Genomic DNA, 18,590 nt, shown 5'->3' on the forward strand with positions numbered 1-18,590 from the left:
TTTCAAGCAGAACTTCTCTTGAGAAAATCTGGGTTTGGTTTTGTGCGATTAGGTTTGTCATGTGTCGTCAACCGCAACAGAAAAGTGGGAGCAAACAGCCCTGGAGCAACTGGTACAATCACCATACAGTGGTGGGTATATCCCTTATAGGAGCTGGGTGGGATAAGGGGATTTCTGAAGTACATGCTGGGAAACTTCCCTCTGTGATCTGATGGAGAGTGACAGCAAGAGCGAGAGAGATTCCCAAGTCTCACTGCAAACGAGATCGAGAGAGTTGTTACGGCTGGAACAACAGGGGAATTTCTTACGGACTAAACAGCGAGTGTGCTGGAAAGGGAAACATGGCTGGTCTTTGGCAACATTCATCAAACTTGGAAACCAAAAACATTGTTGTGTTATTGATGTCTGCAGAGAAGTTTTGCGTTTTTAATTTTTTTTTTTCAGTGATACCCACATAACCACATATCCCAGGGCTTACCCTCAAGCTGAGTCATTGACTGCTTCAAACTAAAAACCAGTCTAGCCCTTATCCTGACTTCTAGATTTCTATTTCCAAGGATGAGGGACCAGGTCACTGAGGGGGTTGTCCTGATAACTACCATGGCGCTGTCAGATCTCCAGACTCTGCGAGCACGAAGGCTCTGCAATGCTGTGCAACTGAGTGCCAGGCAGAAATGCCCAAGTGCACTCCAGAAAATCCAGCTCCTGAACAAGTCTTGGTCCAGCTGGGTCAGTGGGGATCCTGCTTGGCAGCTGAGTGCATCTGCCTGCACTGTTACACCAGCACCACCATACTTTCCACGTTACCTTCACGGAACAAGCACAGGTGGTCTTGGTTTTTTGTTTTTGTTGTTTTGGTTTTGTTTGGTTGATTGGTTTATGTTGGTTTTGGGGGGATATTTTGTTTGGTTCTGTTTTGTTTTTTTTTCTTGCTGTTGTTTTGTGGTTTGGTTTGGTTTTTGTGTGTTTTTTTTTTTATTTCCTTAATTCTGAGCCTTGCCCAAAGCAACCAAAAAGATTTCTGTTCATTAATACATCAAGTTGTTTTCTCCCTCTTATATCAGTTTTATAAGGAAGAAAACTTTCCTCCAAACTAGTACAACACTACAAATCCAGAGCAAAGGATGCTGTTGCTGGCAGTAAGGTAAAGGTTTAGTCTGGTCTTTGGTCTCAAAACAGCATCAACTAGGGGATTCAGGAATAACTAAAAAAAACTGCTTGGGATTCCTCCTGCACTGGACCAGGGCAATAAGACTTCTCGTAATTGTCATCTAAGGCTCTCAGCACTGTTATCAGCTTCTACTGATCGGATTTGCTTTATTTAGGTATGGCTACATTCCTGACTCAAAAGACATTTCCCCTTGCTTTAGGTTTTGAAGACGAGCATGTCTAACCATCTGTAAATCCAGTCATCTGCCAGTTCAGCAACTGGATGAGTACTCTGGAGGACAGAAGTAAAGTGAAAACAGAGTCTGTAACTGTATGGGGAGCAGGATGAGCTGGGAAGACCTTCTACAGTTACTTTCTTTCATTATTATTCCTAATGTGAATCAAAAACTGCTGCCCTAGTGTTCAGATGGAAAGTTTTCCAGAGCATATCACCTAGAAAATGGGCCAAAGACCCTCTCCTTGGAAAAGGTTAAATAGCTGCCATTAGCTAACACTGGGGATTTATTGTTTAAAGAGATATATTTAGCAGCAGACAGAAGTCTCTATGAATTAAGCCTGTGTATCCTACCATTTGTATCATTGTGCCTGAAAATAGTGGTATTTCTTTGGCAGGATGTTTTTCTCTTGAATCAGGAAAGTCACCTTTGCTCTGCAAGGACAAAGTATTTGTTCCTTTTGATGAGCACCCATAATGCAGTTATGGAAGAGCACTTTAAGTTAAGACAAGGAAAAGAAAGATAATAGGGTCACGATAGGTTATTTTCTGCGGAGAAACTGGATGAGGTCCTGTGCAGATTCTTGCCCTATGTTATAGTGTATCTCCTTGCCTCTCTCCTACTTGCATGTAGTCAACCACCTGTAACTGGCAGCTGACAAATATTTTTGCATGACTATGGTAAACAAACAAAAAAAAAAAAACAACACAAAGGCTTTTATATGTACTGATTATGGAAAATAAATTTATTAGTGAGAAACAGTGTGAACAGGCATACACTAGCAGGTCTGAGTGTCCAATTCACACAAAAGGAAGTGTGGTATAAATGTCCACATACTTTTTTAAAAGAAAGCTAGAAACTGTGACTGTGCTGTTTGTATATACAAATTACAAGAGAAACTTTGCGTTTTGGAGGGCAAAGATGTTTTGACACTCCTGAGGAGATGTCTCAGGAAAAGACAAGAGAGGGATGATTGATTGCAGTTCCTTACAGAAGAACTGACTCTGATTAACAGGAGGCAGACACTATTTACTTTAGCCACCAGTGCGCTGAAGATGAGCCAGGCCAGGGAGAAACAGAACTGAAATATTCAGTAATAAAAGTCAGTGACACTACTTCTGCCACTCATCAGTGGGAGGAAAAAAAACAATTGAAGGTGGATTTCCCTATTAGACCAGACATTTCTTTCCCTTTCTGCACATCATCTCAGCATCAGGAATTATTCCCAATGATGTTCCACGCCATGTTTTGCTTAATTTCTCTCTCTCTCTCCTTCCACTCTAGACCTATTTCTTCAGAGTCCTTCTCAGCAGAAGTGAGATCTGTATCACATTTGAACTTCTAACCTTCACACAACAAACACTGAAACTACTCTGAGACCTGCTGTCAACATGCAGCTGCAGTGCCTCGGGCACCTCCAGGGGAAAGGTCTGAAACAACTCCCTCACCCCTCTTTCTTAGAGAATTATTCATCACTGCACTTCCTCTCCCTCCCACCTTCTACAGCCAGCACCCACCCATGCCCGTGGTGCACCGTGTCCCCTGTTTGTTTTGTTTGTGAGTGCTGAGGGGCGGGGGGGATATGCCAGCCCCTGCAGGCTGCTCTGTACGCTCTGTTCTCAGGGCTGTTTGCTGTGCGGGCCGCAGGCTTCAGGCCTTTGAAGGGTTGAATACCATCTTTTGATTTACCATGGTTGATGGGGTATGGGAAAGCTTTACAACTGAAACACACAGAAGAGTTTTGAAACAAAAAAATAAACAAAATAAATAAATAAACAAACAATATAGAGAACACCTTAATAACCACACAAATGATAATAAGTAATCAAATGGAATAGATCAAAGAAGAGAAGAAAGAGACAGCTCTTACTAATAGTATTAAATGACTTACAAGAAAAGCACAATTAAATAACTCACCACTCAAAACAGCCTTTGTTTGCACACATCTGTCATGGGTTAGACACTGGGTGGGATGCTGACAGGTAGCTAGTCAGCACCGAGCATGCTCAGGTCTTCAGAGACGGTGCTGATGATTGTTTCTCACTGGTAAGGGGATTTGGCAGGGTCAGATAATGAAGATTCAGATCTCATGTGTGACAATTTGGCTATGAACAGTCTCCTTAAAGAGTTAGATGTGACTTAGAGTGAACAATTGAAATTGAATGGCTCTGGTAAGGTAATTCCTCTTCAAGTTCTGTTTCTTCAACAGCAAGGCAACCTTGCCATTTTGAAAGAAAGTAAGTTCTGTTTTTCAAGGAATATATTTGACAGCTTTATAAATCTAAAGAGAGGAGAGGTGAAGGTCAATCCAGGTTCCAACAGTCTAAACTACCCTTCTGTTGAGTTGCACATAGAGAGTGCTGACAGGTTTCCACTGATGCAGCCTGTAGTCGCTTCTGGGAGAAGATTCAACCTTACAAAACTTTCCAGCTCAAAAGCTGCCAAATCTGGCATATACATTGCTTCAGTCCCTGCAACTACACAAAAACAGCCTTCAGTTAACACAGGGTTTGGTTTACAGATTTTGTCCCTGTATTAAACCATCAATGACATCTCTTTCCAAACATGTGCAGACCATGTGTCAATTCTTTAGCCACATCTTTTAGAAGACAGAGAGCTGAACAGTTCACCTGTGTGCTAGGTGATGGTGTAACAGAACCCAGTGAGTGCTAAAAGTGACTGATGCCAATCAGGCACACAATATTGACCAATCATGAGGGAAAATTTTGTCTTCCAGCAAGATATAAGGGAAACAGGAAAGGAAAGAATAAGCTGTAAAAGATTGTAAGTGTATTTGGGGTAATCTAAACATGCCCTCCTCATATTCACATGAGCTCTAAGTCTAGGATGCCCTGAACACCAAAAAGAGGCAATTCCCCCTATTCTCATTGATTTTAAAGGAAGATAAAGATAGAACAGAATCAACAAGTGGTACCTTTCCCAGAAGAAAAAGCTACAATTTTTATGAAGTCTGGCAGTTTTCATGCTGTAGTACTTTTCATGTGGGAGTATCAAAGGTGATAGAAGCAGCACTTATTAAAATAATACCAGAATCCCTGGCAGGTTGTGAAGTATTCTGTCTCCAAGAAAGAGAGAAACTAAGGCATTCAAGGTAAAAGAAATGGCTCAGGGTTGCAAAAGGGGGTAGTGTAGAGCTAAGCAGCTACTCTACTGCCTCATCACTTCCGCAACAGAAGCATGCCACTGCCAGTGTTCCAGTGATTAAGTTTATCCTCTGAGAATAAAATGGCTAGCAATAATTGCCAAGCAAGGAAACAGTGGGGAAAAAGATAACTTCATTTTGCCAGATTATTAGCACCAACTGTATTAGATCAGAAGAAAATGTAGTCATATATGTACATGCACTGGAGTTTTGTGAAGGATTCTCTTTGCAGATGTAAGAATGCTCAACAGCTATTCTTTTGAGCTGTTCTCCAGAGACACCCTGCAAATCCATGAAATTTTCCATCACTTTAAAGTTATTACAGGCAGATATGGCTATTATTTGAGTGCTGTTTCTCTTTATTGGAGAAGTTACTATCATAGCTGAGGTTGATCTATTCACTCTGTCCTCTAGGCCAGTTTGGGTAGCACAGCAACTGAACCTATGCTAGCTAGACACTCAATAGTGCTTTACACTTCTTCAGTCAAGCTAAGTATATATATATATGTGTATATATATATATATGTATACTCCAAATAGGAACTCTGACACACTGCATTTTCTTTTTTTTTTTTTTTTCCTTTTTTAATAAAGAGACAGGATTTCTATAGCCCTTTGGATGGAGAATCTTTGCTTTTAAGAGATATGAACTTGTTTAAATGCATTTTCTTCTCTTCACTTTCTTCTACCAAGAGCAAATATTAAGGGTCTGATTTGCACTTTCAAAGCCAAAAAGAGACTAGAAGCAATTTTAAAAAACAATCTAGTTCCAGAGGACAACTGCTGGACAACATATTGCCCACATGAGGGTGAACCTTAAACTCATCACTCAAGCTCTTTTATGGCACATCAAGACCTTGACAAACTTATCACATGTAGCTGGGACAGGAGTTAAAAACCAAGAACCATTACTACAGGTATGGGTGTATAACACAAAGCCACTACATGTTTTGCTCCTGATATCACCACAGCAGGGCTTTGAAGATGCTGATACTGTTAGCTCAAAAATGTGAAAGCTTGTGTTGGTGGGGATTTGTATTTAAAAGTTTACACGAGCTTTCACAGACCATGCACCTATCTTCATAGACAGTACCCTACATATTCGAAGAAGTTTAACATTTTGCACAGTCATGATAGTTCTGCCTCTTTGACTCCGAATCTCTTCTTAGATGTATTCTGGATTTACATGAAGCAACAAGTTGCATCACTGAACAGTGAAAGAAATCTTCAACTTGTATATTTACATTCTTTAAAAAGACTATTTGTCATTCAGTACAATATTTCAAGACTGGCAAGAAAATGGATTGAGACTAATCTAATAGTATATTCACTCCCAGTTTTTTCATTGTTGTTATTGTTGAACTTGTTTCTAATTGTCTTTTTAAATTATTTTTTGGAAAAGTGTAACTCTAAGGAGACAGAAGACAACCCTTTGGGAGGAGGGGTTTGCACTTTTTTTTATTGCCTTCATTTTAATAAAGACACAATCAAAAAACCCAGGCTTTTTTACTAGATATAAAAAGCCCTGAATGTTGAAGCATATAGTAACTGGCAAATAGAAATAATTAGTAAATTAATAAAATAGATCAAGTTCTATCAAACGCTGCCAAATTCTGTAAAGAGCATGGGATTCACAGGACTTCTGCTTGCCACCATATATATCTTGACATTTTGCATCTCTCCCATGTTTGGCTTTGACTGTTTTGAGTGATGCTAGATGAATGAGGGATGTAACTGATCAAAAGATGGACCAAGCAGCATGTATCACACAGAGCTTCACCAGTCCCAGACCAAGAAAGGAAACTTAAAAACTTAAAGACTTAAAAACCAACACTGTCCATAACGAAGAACTGACAGCAAATCTTCATGCAGCAATGCAGAAGAGAATTTCTCTCCGCAAGAGAATATCATTATGAAGGTCTCAGCAGTTATTTTAGAAATCAATCCAATCAAACCAACAGAAATTAAACAAAATTATTTTAAAAACCACTAGTCACAAGCCCAAAGTAAGAGTGAAGGGAAAATGAAATTTTTTTATACGATACCTAAATTGACCATAAGTTTGACACGGCCTCCATCAAGCTCCAGGCGCAGAGTGTCAGCAGAGTCTCGAGAGGTGGTTGCCATCAACAGCCCATAAGCACGCTGGGACATGAAACGGAAGGACACATCTTCTGCTTCTGTGTGCATGACCATAGGCATGATGATCTTCATGTACATGCTGCCATCATAGCTTAAGATAGAGGCCTCTGCAAGGAATCAACAAAAAATTGAACAAAAAAAAGGAAAAAGAAGTTACAATTCTGTATGATCTTCACTCCTGAAAAACCCTGACACTTATCATAGACCACTGTGTTTATAGGAACCGTACCACTCGCCACAGAAAGGTGTGTAACTGGGTAAAAACACAGCAACTGTTTAACTGCATCCAGCAACTATATGTGGCAAATATGAACAGCAAACATAAAGATATGGTATTCACCACAACTGGAGGCAGCAGTACCCATGGAGACAGAACCCCCAACAATAAGTATGTTAGCACAGAGCCCTTTTGTGACAATGAGCTGGCCAAGCCTCTGTTTTTCACATCTTCCAGAAAATGCAATCTCATCCATTACTCCAGCCTTCCCCTGCCCTAGATGTAATGACTACTTTAAATAATGTCTACAACACTTCTACTAGAGGATTTAGTCTTGCCTTTGATGGCTCAAAATTCCTATTTCTGGTACTCTTACGAGATGTTGCTTATTTAGAGAGGAATTTCATTCCATTGTTAGCACTTAAAAGAAAAATAACTGTATGAAGCAAGTTTCCTAACGGGTCTTTTCTACATCAGATTTGTGCTGTTTCTTGATTTTATATTTTTCCACTCTATACTAACAAGTAATATTTCTAGAGCTCTGCTGACACAACCAATGGCACTGCAACGATAATGAAGAAAGGAACAAACCAAACTTCATTGCAAATTTCAGTGTCATTCAAACACAGGATTTGTCAGGAGATGGAGGCATGATGAAAGCCAGGAAGAGAAAAAGTAAGAAACAGCAAGGAAAGAAATTGTGTTTTTCTATTATCTCTGAGGATGTTGAAGAAAATGGGAAGTTCAGCTGAGGAAAGGAGTTATAGTACTTAACATTCTCTATTTGTTCAGGGTCTTGCCTGCAGAAACTGATATTCTCCTCTAGGGGCTAGAATTAAAGTCTTGTGACAGAACTGCAGCAACCACTATGGCATGGCAATCATTGTTTCAGTCCAGGAATATGCTCCAAAGCATTTTTATCAGCAAAATTTTAAAATGTACATAAATGTATTAATACCTGAATCAGACCACCCCTTCTCCCCACAGCTAACCCTACTGAGGGCAGAGCCACAGAGATTGCTCCATATAGGACTTCGACCACAAAACTATACATAAAAATCTCAGAGGATAAGAAAAAGAACTAGTCCGGCTCCCTAGGCATATGAGAGAATTGCTCCTTAAAGCACTCTTACCAGTGCCTCATCCAGTTAAGCTACAGTTTTCTCAAATGGTTGGGATTCTCACCAGACACCCCACACAGACCCCAGAAAGCTAGCATCTCATTTAACCAACTGCAACAACGTGTATTTAGAATCTAGATGCTTTCCTCATGTTTCACCCCTTTGTCTTGTGTTTCCCAGCCAGGCTACCCAAGCTGACAGGAGTGGAACTTCTAGTGCAAAACAGCAAGTTTGGCAAAGCCAATCCTTATGTCCTCTTGGTGCCTAAATGTTAGATGATAGAGTAGGGTAGCTGGACAGGAAACTGAGGAACAGCCATAAGTCCATGCTGGAAAGGACCCATGGCTAGCTCCACAATGGCCAGTGACAGAACTACAGTGTGGCAATAAATATGCAAATAAGGTGACAAATAATGATATAAGTGTCAGGCTGATAAAGTGCGAGAGGAGACATATATGGTTACAAAACATTCGGTGGGGATCACTGTAGTTGTGCTGGTGCAGCAACACACCACACTAATAGCTGGTGAGCAGCACCTCTCTGATCATGGGACATACAAACCCATTAAGAAGAAAACTTTTCTGGGATCATCATTAAAATAAGACAGCTGTGAACAGCATCCCTATTCACCAGTTTTCTTAGCTGCACTCCCCACACACTGTCATGGTCTGTACACACAAAGCCCTCTACACGTAATACCCACTCAGCCATACATACACCTTCTGGGCACCAGCTGTCAGTGCTGCCCTGGGGGTTCACATCTTCACTTGGCCAAGAAACAGAGAAGGAAAGAAAGTTCCTTTTTCAAGGTGGGGAAATGGTTTCTTTTTTTTCAAAGTGCAATTCTCTTCCCCCTCACGTCTGCACCTCTTACTTGCCACCCACAGCTGCAAGCTGGAACTAAACGTACTGTATATTATACATACACTCAAAGGCAATGCGTATGTACACACAACCCCCCCTTGCTCTCTTTCCTCTCTCTCTCTGTGGATTGTATTAGAAAACGCAGTCAAGCATGAAATGGCTCTTTTGACGCCTTCAGCTCAGCTGTGCCTTGCATGAAAGAGTTGCTCGCCCTGGTGCCTGAATAGCTGTGAGAAGGGAGCTGGAGGACATGCGGACTGTGAGGGGGAGTAGCTGACACAAGAGCCCCAGCCCTGCTGGTTCCTACTCCACAGCACCATGTGTTAGGTGCTTTGGAAACATGAGTTTTTCTGCAGACACTATAAGAAAACAAATTGAAAGCAGGGTAGTAATGAGTCTCTTCCCTTCAAAAATAATTTGTGTCCTTCAGCTCTACTGATCCCATTGCCAGAAAACTATTGTCCTTAGACAAGAAATCTCAACCATTATTGTTAAACTTATGTAAGAAGGACCTGAAGAACACCCAGAATTGCTGAAGACGGCACAAAAGTCTAGACAGTGTTTCAGCTAACATCCCAGAGTAGACTAAATCGAGTATTACTGCCCCTTCTCTGGCCAATCTGCTACAAACAGGGAGCAATAAATCCTTGTAACAATTAAGCAGATAAAATTAAATAGCATGAAATACTTGAAGCAGCCTCTGCACAATCACAGGAGACGGCAAATTCCTGTGCTTGTGTATGCCCCCATGCTGACCTGAGCCTGGCCCAGCTCAGACCACCTATGCACTTGACACCTTTTAAAAATAAAGAGATTTCATTCTCACCTTGCAAGTCTTCATCATCTGGAGTATTTGGGAGCTTTTTCAGCACATCTCCTTGTAAGCAGACCACTCCCTCCAGCTACAAAAATACCCCTTCTGAGGGGGGGGTATTGCCTAGTAGCAGTCATACAAATAAAACTGATCTCCTTGTCTTGGCAGTCAGCCCCCAAAACTCGAGGAAGGCACTTTACAGCTAAGCAACACATACGGCAAATCTGCTCAGAGTTGAATGTAACCTGGCAACAACCAGGTGACCTCAGTCTCCTTGACACATGTGCTAGTGACTTCTGCCTGAATCCAGGCATCCATTAAATTGTCCCCAGCCATCTGCAGCAATGGGACTGTAACACTTTTCAGCACCATAACTACAGGCAGTGGCACAGTTATCTGAGTTAAAAATACACGCACATTCCTTCCACTCTTTTACAGTAGGTATTATACTTGGATGCCTCAGAGACGTGCATAGAAGCAACGGGTGAAACCATGTTTCAAAGACCCACAGATTTCTACAGATGAAAAGATCCAGAACACAATTTATCTGCAATTACAAAGCCAGAAGCTTCATTGCCAGTAGCTTGGAGATGGGAAGATGAAGAAACCAGGTGCTGATTCAAAACTGCCCTGACATAATGCCAGAGATCCGTGAAAATCAATATGTTATTAGGAGCGATTAGCTTCCCAGTCTTGTGCTCTGAGACCCTGCCAGCTTTAATTTTACACTTAGCATCCAAAGGAGCAATTCCCTGTTCTTCCCCACAAGGCTCTGCATAAACCTCACGGGGAGACAGAAACAGGCATGTTCTTAGAATACAGAGACAAAAATATTCAAGACCTCTTCATGCTCTTTCTCCTGCTTTTTAACCTTTCTCTTGTATTAATCTCCATTCTTTGCCTCTTTCATTTCTTCTCTGCTTTAGCTCTTCTGTAATCTCCTGTTCTTCCCTGTGATCTCTTTCCTCTGCCTCCCAGACAGCAACATAACTTTCTTCCTTCTTCAAGCTTCCAGAAAGATGGCAGTGCAAGAAGGAGGAAAAAACACCTTCCCTTCAAAAACATTCAATTGAAATCACCAACAACAGCAGTTCAGGGCACATGATGTACTCCCCATAACTACATTTGCACGAGTCAGCCCAACTGAGCAGAGATTCCCACCAACTCGACAGGCACCAGACACGTTGCAAGGAGCAAGTGCAGCGAACAGGTATGCTGGTTCAAAACTACAGGGAATACAGACCAAATGTTTCCACCTTCTCACAAAAATTGAAAGATCCTTCAAGAAAATGTGCCAGAACTTTGTATCCACAAACTAGACAAAACTTCATATAGGAATTACACGGCACACCTCTTTCCATTCCATGCAAACCTGCCAGCTTTTATTTTAATATATCCGCCAGCAGACACATGATCACAAAGAAAAGCAGCCTTAATTTTCTGAAAACTAAAATCACATTTTACAAAGAAAAAAGTGGCGTAAAAATTAAAAAATAAATCCTCATTCCTGTCAAGCAGATTCCATACAGATGAGTTTCAACAATGGAAGTCTGTTAAGTAATTTGGGGAGCCTGAATATAACCACTCAGACCAAAATCTGACTAGGACCCAGGAGTTAATATGCCTTTTTTGGTGAAAAAAATGTAATGGGAACCTAAAGTGCTCACAAGCAGATACAGCCTTGTATATCATCTGGCGAGACAGGAGCTGGGAGCTGTGGGGCTCCCAGAGCTGGGCTCTCACTGCCCAGGGGTGTCCCACACACCTGGTGAGCACAACCCAAGCAGTAATTCCCTTCCCCTGGCCACCTCCCCCAGTTAAATACAGAGCATTTGGCTAGTTTGGGTCAGCTGTCCTGGCTGTGTCCCCTCCAGCTTCCTGTGAAAATTAACTCTATCTTAGGCAAACACAAGACAGAGGGACAACAATGGGGAACACAAAACTGTCTTTAAATACCCACCTAAAAATAATTATTACATTGGAAATAAGAATGCATTTTAGTAGTCTAGCAAAATACCCTGCAAATAGTATCACTAATCAGCCACTGATAGGTTTATTGTACTCCTAAGAACAAAGCTATTGTGCTTTAAAAATTTCAGCCCGTCAAGATGTCAATAGCATCATCATCAGTTGTTATGCACTGAAAACTCATGAAAATAAAACAGTTAAATCTTGGACATGTACAACCACATAAATGTAAAGAACCTGGACTGGTGGTGCTGTTTTTGCCAGGGTTTATCCTCCCTCACGGACCGAAGTATTTTTGCAACATCAATCCAAAGGTTTTTTTGTTTCAAATTAAGACTATGCTGTCTTTCCTTACTCTCGGTAGATATACATCTGCTTTACAAGAGGACTTTCATATCCTCAAACTCAGCATACCATTACCTCAGCTCTCTTACTCTATTCTAGACTGAGTAAACCCCATTCCTTCAACTCCTGGCTTTTATTTTCCAAAGTTTGTCTCTTCTGCTTCTCACCTCTGGCTTCTCTTGTATTTGTATACTACTTTCTTAAATTCAAATGCTCCAGTTTGAATAGCATATGCCAGTTAAGACCAAACTGCACTAAAAGTAGAATAATTACATAAGACACCCTTATCAGTACAACGAGTACAAAATATTTCCAAATGAGCAGCAAATGAGAGAGATAATAGAGGTAGCTGCAAGGCATTCATCACATTTTCAGGGATGCAAGAATACTGGTGGAGCAGTAATAATAATTATCACTTATAAGACTGCTGCTATAGACAAAAATTGCTAGCAGATGTTTACATAGACCAGATGACATACAGATGAATATTGTTCATCAAACACATATTTTCAAAACCCTGTGAAATTTATAGCATAGCTTTATTTAAAAGATCTCATTACTTTTAACATACATGCAAATCTGAAAACAGCCTAGAAGTGCTGGATGGTTCATATAAAATAAGAAATTCCTGAAGAACACCTGCAGTGCAAACCACACCTATCCATTTATCTAAAAAGTCAGAACAGAATAAACACCCTATTCACCATTTTTTTTTTTCTAAACACAAGTAGAAATACCAAATTACTGCAGAAAAAAATATCATTTAAGTATCCACAGAATGAAAGACACAAATATAGGCAAGGAAGGCAAACTAAGAGCCCCAAGCAACATATCCATATGAAGGTGCAGGGTTCACTGCAAGTACTGTAATGTCCTTTCTCAGACAAAAAAAATAGCTTGATTCATAAAGCTAAGGAATTGAAATTACTTAAGAATGGAAGCAATTCTGAAATTTTTTCAGAACTGCTACACAATTCTTTTTAATCTGAATCCAAAATGCACACCTTGCTTTTCTAGTTCAATATTAACAGGAGGTTACATAATACCAAAATCCTGTAAACTGGTGCTGAGAATTTTCAGCTCAAAGTGGGTGTAATCTTAAGGAACTAGTTAAAACTACGACGATTCTACCATTGTAAGGGAAAATGGCATCAGGTTTCTGACTGTCTACAACAAAAACTTCAGTGGAGACCTACTAAATTTTAAACTGACCCAGAGAAGACATATTAGGATCCAGGATCCCAAATCTCTCTCCATTAATAAACCTCAGAAGTCTTTGCACTATGGATTCTTTTGTTTAACTTCTGTAATGAACCACCCCTCCAGCTCCCAAGGCTAACCTGTGACCACCCTTCAGTGAAGTACGGACCAGTTTCCATCAGCATCACGTTTGTTATGTGCTTCCCCTCCTCCTGTCATCACCACACACAAAAGAGGATAAAATAATTAAGGGCCGTAGTCAGGTGCAGAGTTACCAAAAAAAAAAAAAAAAATCACTTTAATCCACAATGAAAGGTAAATGTTATCTAATAAACTTCACATCTCTCTTCTTTGGGCTGCCATCATAAAGAACAGGGCTGGAGAGCACTGATCAACACAGTGGAAATATTTGCAAAAAGAGGAAACTGTAGCTTGTAAATGTTATTGCTAGCCCTGGGAGGTGACAAGCAAGGCTGTATTGCCATACTGAAGCTTGGCAGAGACACAGGGGAACCAAGAAGGAGCACACGGGCTCTTCAAACTTACTTCAAATGTCACTCTAACATTTACAGAACTGTGTACAACTATTTGGGAAGAAATCTCTGTCAAGAAGGCTAAGGGTAGAAGAATTGCTCTTCAAAGCCAAGAAGCATAATGAGGAAGGCATAGGGAAATCTGCTGCTAAAATTATAGTCTGAGAGTTTGCCTTACACACATCATAGGATGTAGAAAATGAAGTGACTTCTGTTTAGTTTGACCATCTCTGAGTTCTCTTCATGGCACTGTCAAGCCACTTGAAGCATCTGATCACTCTCTTCCCAGTAGCATTCATCAAAAAACGGAGATGAAGTTTTGCTCATCTCAGATGTATACATTGAAAGAAAGAGAGAGTAGACACAATTTGCAGCAAGTGAAATCCCAGAAACTTTACCCCTGGAAATTTTCAAGCCTCAACTGGAAAATGCCTCTAACAACTGATTCTGTTCTTGAAGTTGGCCCCACTTGGAGCAGCAGTTGGGACAGAGATCCCTTTCAACCACAACTGCTCTATGACAAGTGCCAGAATGCACTGATTTCAATGGATACATTTCAGAGCCATCATCTTACACCTGAAAGTTGCTACTGATCTGAGATGGAATAGATTTTGTCTTTCGAGTTACTGCGTTAATGGGGATGCTGTTTATGGCATGTTGTTAAGCCTGAAGAAACAGGAGATTCAAAATTTCACACTCCTACAGGCACCGTATGTCCTTGGGCAAATTCTTTATCCCCACTGAATCATCTCAACAATTACAGTTAGGAACCAAACATATTATGACATTGCTAAACACACCCAACTATTGTGGTTTTGATCTTTTATCCCACAAGTAAGGATGCTCTCACTGAACTGGCGTGTCATACACTGTCAACATCTCCCAGTGGCTGCTGATTGTCAGGTGAAAATGGAAATGCTTCTAAGGGTGGCTCTCAGCAGTAAAATTTGCATTACTTCCCCAAATTTCCAGGAGATGAGGGCTCTGCTACAAAATCCACAGATGTGGGAAAGCTACTATGAAGGCAGTTATTACCAGCCTGCCACTTTTAAAAGGCAAGTCTGCTATCTGAACTACATTCATAACCTTGTATAAAAGCACAATAAACCTTCCCCCAGTTCTGTTTTTTGACTATTGGAAAGAAAAACAGTAACTCATATTGCCTCCAGCTGTTAGTTGAAGAAAGGTTCAAGGAAGGTTCACAGCATGGACCAGACAACTTTCAATTTCCTTTTCTTCCTTTTTCTCATCTGACAGCCCCAAAACCCTGAACGTTTTAAATTCCTGCAAGGGGTGCTTTAGTAGGACAGGGAGCAGAGGGAAAACATGGGTCTACAAACTGTAGAGTAAACTTGTCCACAAATATCAAAGGTACACCATGGTGTTTTTGAAATAGAAACCATTATTCAACGCAGGAAATCTCTGATTTAGGACGGACCAGAAGTGGAACTTCATAGACTGCCATGTTGCAAATAAGTAGGCAGAGGAGCTGGGTAACTATTTAAAACTAATACAAGGCAAGCAGGTTTCTGGAAATGGGGATATCACAACACTCACTAAGGCTGGCAAATAGGTCATCTTTGAGGGAGGCCAGATACAACAGAGCAGGTGGGAATTAGGAGAGTAACAACAGCATCCAAGCTGTGGAAAAATGCAATATAACATGTAAATTGGGGTTTCAAACTACATCTTCCAAACTTAGAATATAAACTAAGAAGAGTTTATGATACTAGGACCTGTGGGAAGGTCCTTTCAAAGCCTTTTCTTCTCCTATCATAGAGTTGCTGCTTTCCCTGAAAACATTTGCAAAACCTTCAATCTCAGGGTGGTGCCTGCCTAAGAGTGACGCTCCATCCATGCAGCACAGACTGTGCAGAAATGGTGACACTGATTTCCAGGCATCCCACAGGCTCTGTCCACTCCTAATGAAGTCATCAGCAGAGATGCAACAGCCAAGGCTGCTCACTCAGCTAATTGCAACCACTGTCCAATTATTGTAACCACAATGAAGAGGAAAAGCGAAGCAGAAACTAGTAGTTGGCATGGGATGGCAGTTGATATTGCCAAGATCATGACAGCTGAAGCAAGAGATACACGTTCAAGCATGTAAATTTCACTAGCAGATAAGAGAAATTAAGTCCTGCTTTCAAGTAAGTAATAGGCCACTGTTTTCTGAAAACATGATTGTCCTGCAGACTAAATTCTACCACATGACTCTGATACTTGTAACAAAATGTGTTTATAAAAAAGGGAATTCCAAATAAATATGAAGAAATAAAAACGTGACATATGAATGTATGCTGCTTCTATAATAATGATGACCGCAATTACCCAGAATTTCCTTGTTTAGGCAATTAGAAGAATGTCCATGAACTGTTCCTCTCCGACTCCAAACATGACCAAGTGCAGTTTGTCTCTTAGAAAATGAGTATAACCTGGTAAGGGCAGAGTTAGCAATTCATAGTCCAAAACACTCATTATAATTATGCAAATTCATACACTTATTAAACTCCTACAAGCATATCTCAAATAACAAAGGTTGTGGTACAGCATCCCCTAAGTGGATAGACTAGCATTCAGTGGATGGGTTTACATAAAACAGTAGCCAACGCAAACCTTCCTTCCGAAATTCAAAGGTTTAGATGCACAGAGAAGAGAGTTCCATTAATCTTCTTCCCCAAGCTCTAAGAGCCTCCAATGATCTTGATGGGAATTGTAAAAGATAATAAATCCTACTTCCTAGGGAAGCTGTGAAGGTTTAGTCAGGGTTTGCAAATTCTTTTAAATCCTCCAGTCAAAAGAACCGTAGATGTATAAATTATGACAGTAGCTGTGACCCTAAAACTTTCATATTCACCACTATGCTGCCCATTTTATTCACTTCAAAGTTCAGAGCAGCAGGCGGAATACAATAAAGAATGTCATGCTCCAGAAGTGCCAGTCTGATGTCTCAGTTAAGTAAAAGTGAATCTTCTTCAGCTGCTTCTATCACTAGACAGAGATAGTTCCTGAGGCCTGTGTCTATTCTGATTCAAAACCAGACCAAATATTGAAATCACCAGTTATCTTAGACTGAAATTGTTGTTTCTGTGCAGATTTTCAAACACCTGTTACATTATCTACGACTTTTCCTAAATATTTGGATCTCTCCTGATCCTAACAGAAATCAGAAAGCAGTCACACTGTGTCCTGGTTTTGTTAAAAACAAGTTTCCCTTTTAGTGAATTTGCCTGTCAGCTAAAGCCAGATACATGGTTTGGTAGACATAGCAATGGAATGCGAGGTCACTGGACTGATAAGCACAGATGTACATCTAGTGAGAGGGGCAACGAGAAACAGGTGACCAAGAAACTGACCAACGGAGTATAACATCCCATTCACGTGAATACTTCATATAAAAGTGGGAGATCACGGGGATCTCATCCCTTTTCCTTATGGCCAACGTTAGGAGAGGACCTTGCTAGTCGTCCCTGCGAACTGAGGCCTAGTGACAGACTGAATCCAGCTCCGGTTGGCTGCAGAGTCCAATCCAGGACTTTGGGTGCTGGCTCTGCAGTTGCTGAGACTTTCAAGATTGGTTTTGTATATTTTGTATCATTTTCTCTATTTTTATTAGTAGCATTAGTAAAACATTTTTAATTTTTCCAACTCTCTTATCTCTGTCCTTCTTTCCCTCCCGATCGCCTGTGCTGAGTGGGAAGTGGGGAGAGGGAGGGGCTGAAGAGAGAAGTGGGGGGAGAGGGGGCTAACAATACATCTGCCAGGGTTTTATTGTCACCCTGCAATCAAAACCTCGACACACTGTTATCCTGTATCAAGACATTTACATGCACTTATAGACAAGATGTGATAATGTACCAACATCCCATATTGTTTTCTTTATACTAGATATAATGGAAAACTCTGAGTTGAGAGAGTGTAGATGGTGAAGAACCTGCTATTTATCCTCTCTAAAGCACTTCTGTCCACTGTAATGAAGTCCAGAGGGACATTTACTCTCCAGATTGCTAGCAGCAAACCATATGTGATGTATTTTGTTACAACATTTCTGATCCATTACATCAAATTATGCCAGATTAAATAAAGCTCATGAGGGAAAAGGGCTGCCTCAGACCTGTAAGTTGGCTCAAACAGAAAATTCAGTGTCTGTGCCTCCTGTGTGATGCTGCTTTCCATACGACTTCACCTGATGCTAGGCAGCACACCTGCACTGTTAACTACCTGGGAAGGAACTTCACAATGGCTGTGCAGGCAATAAAACTCTTAATTTCACCATGGTGATCTAAAGTTCTTTAGGTTCCTGAACAACCTCTTTGTGTGCTAAACCTGAAAGTCACAAAGACTCATAGCAAGGGAGAATTAGTTCCCCCACCCCACCAGTATTAAGCCTTGTCCTATTCAGAACAGCAGTAAGAACAATACAGTTGATATTCCTGCCTCAAGGAAGGAATGAAGAATTCAAACATGAACCACTCATTCCTAAAAATCAGAGTTCAGAAATACCTTAGAAATAGAAAATGGGAGTTTTGTAGTCTCAGCCTAAAGAGAAATTTTCCCGTGTCCTAAAATCACCGTTTAGAACAACCTGTAGGGCTGCTTGTGCTCTGAGGAAGTCTGGGACAGGAGGAGGAAGAAAGCTACCTACCCCAAGTACAAGGTGTTTGCTAACCTGGGTGGCGGACAGGAAGTTCGAGATGTTTGATAAAGAAAGTCAACAGGCACAGCCTCAATGCTCTGTGTAATGGAAAGAATAGCTTGGTTTCACATATAATGTATTCCAGAGATGGAACTAGGAGAATAAACTGCAAAAGCCATCCCATGGAGCTGAGTGGGATCAC

The 18,590-nt window shown here is 40.8% G+C and overlaps 1 protein-coding gene across 4 annotated transcripts in view; it reads right to left on the reverse strand.

Annotated features, from left to right (window-relative positions):
• Window positions 1-18,590, reverse strand: part of NRXN3 (neurexin 3) — a gene marked incomplete at its 5' end in the record, with an annotated part of 972,314 nt that overhangs the window by 659,347 nt on the left and 294,377 nt on the right. For all 4 annotated transcript variants that reach the window (XM_082057637.1, XM_082057638.1, XM_082057640.1 and 1 more), the window contains one exon: window positions 6,594-6,797. In XM_082057637.1, the coding sequence (XP_081913763.1) occupies window positions 6,594-6,797 (204 nt within the window). The remainder of the gene's footprint in view (window positions 1-6,593; window positions 6,798-18,590) is intronic.

The sequence above is a fragment of the Streptopelia decaocto genome (assembly GCF_964273445.1).
Source record: "Streptopelia decaocto genome assembly, chromosome: 7".
Classification (NCBI taxonomy): Eukaryota; Metazoa; Chordata; class Aves; order Columbiformes; family Columbidae; genus Streptopelia; species Streptopelia decaocto.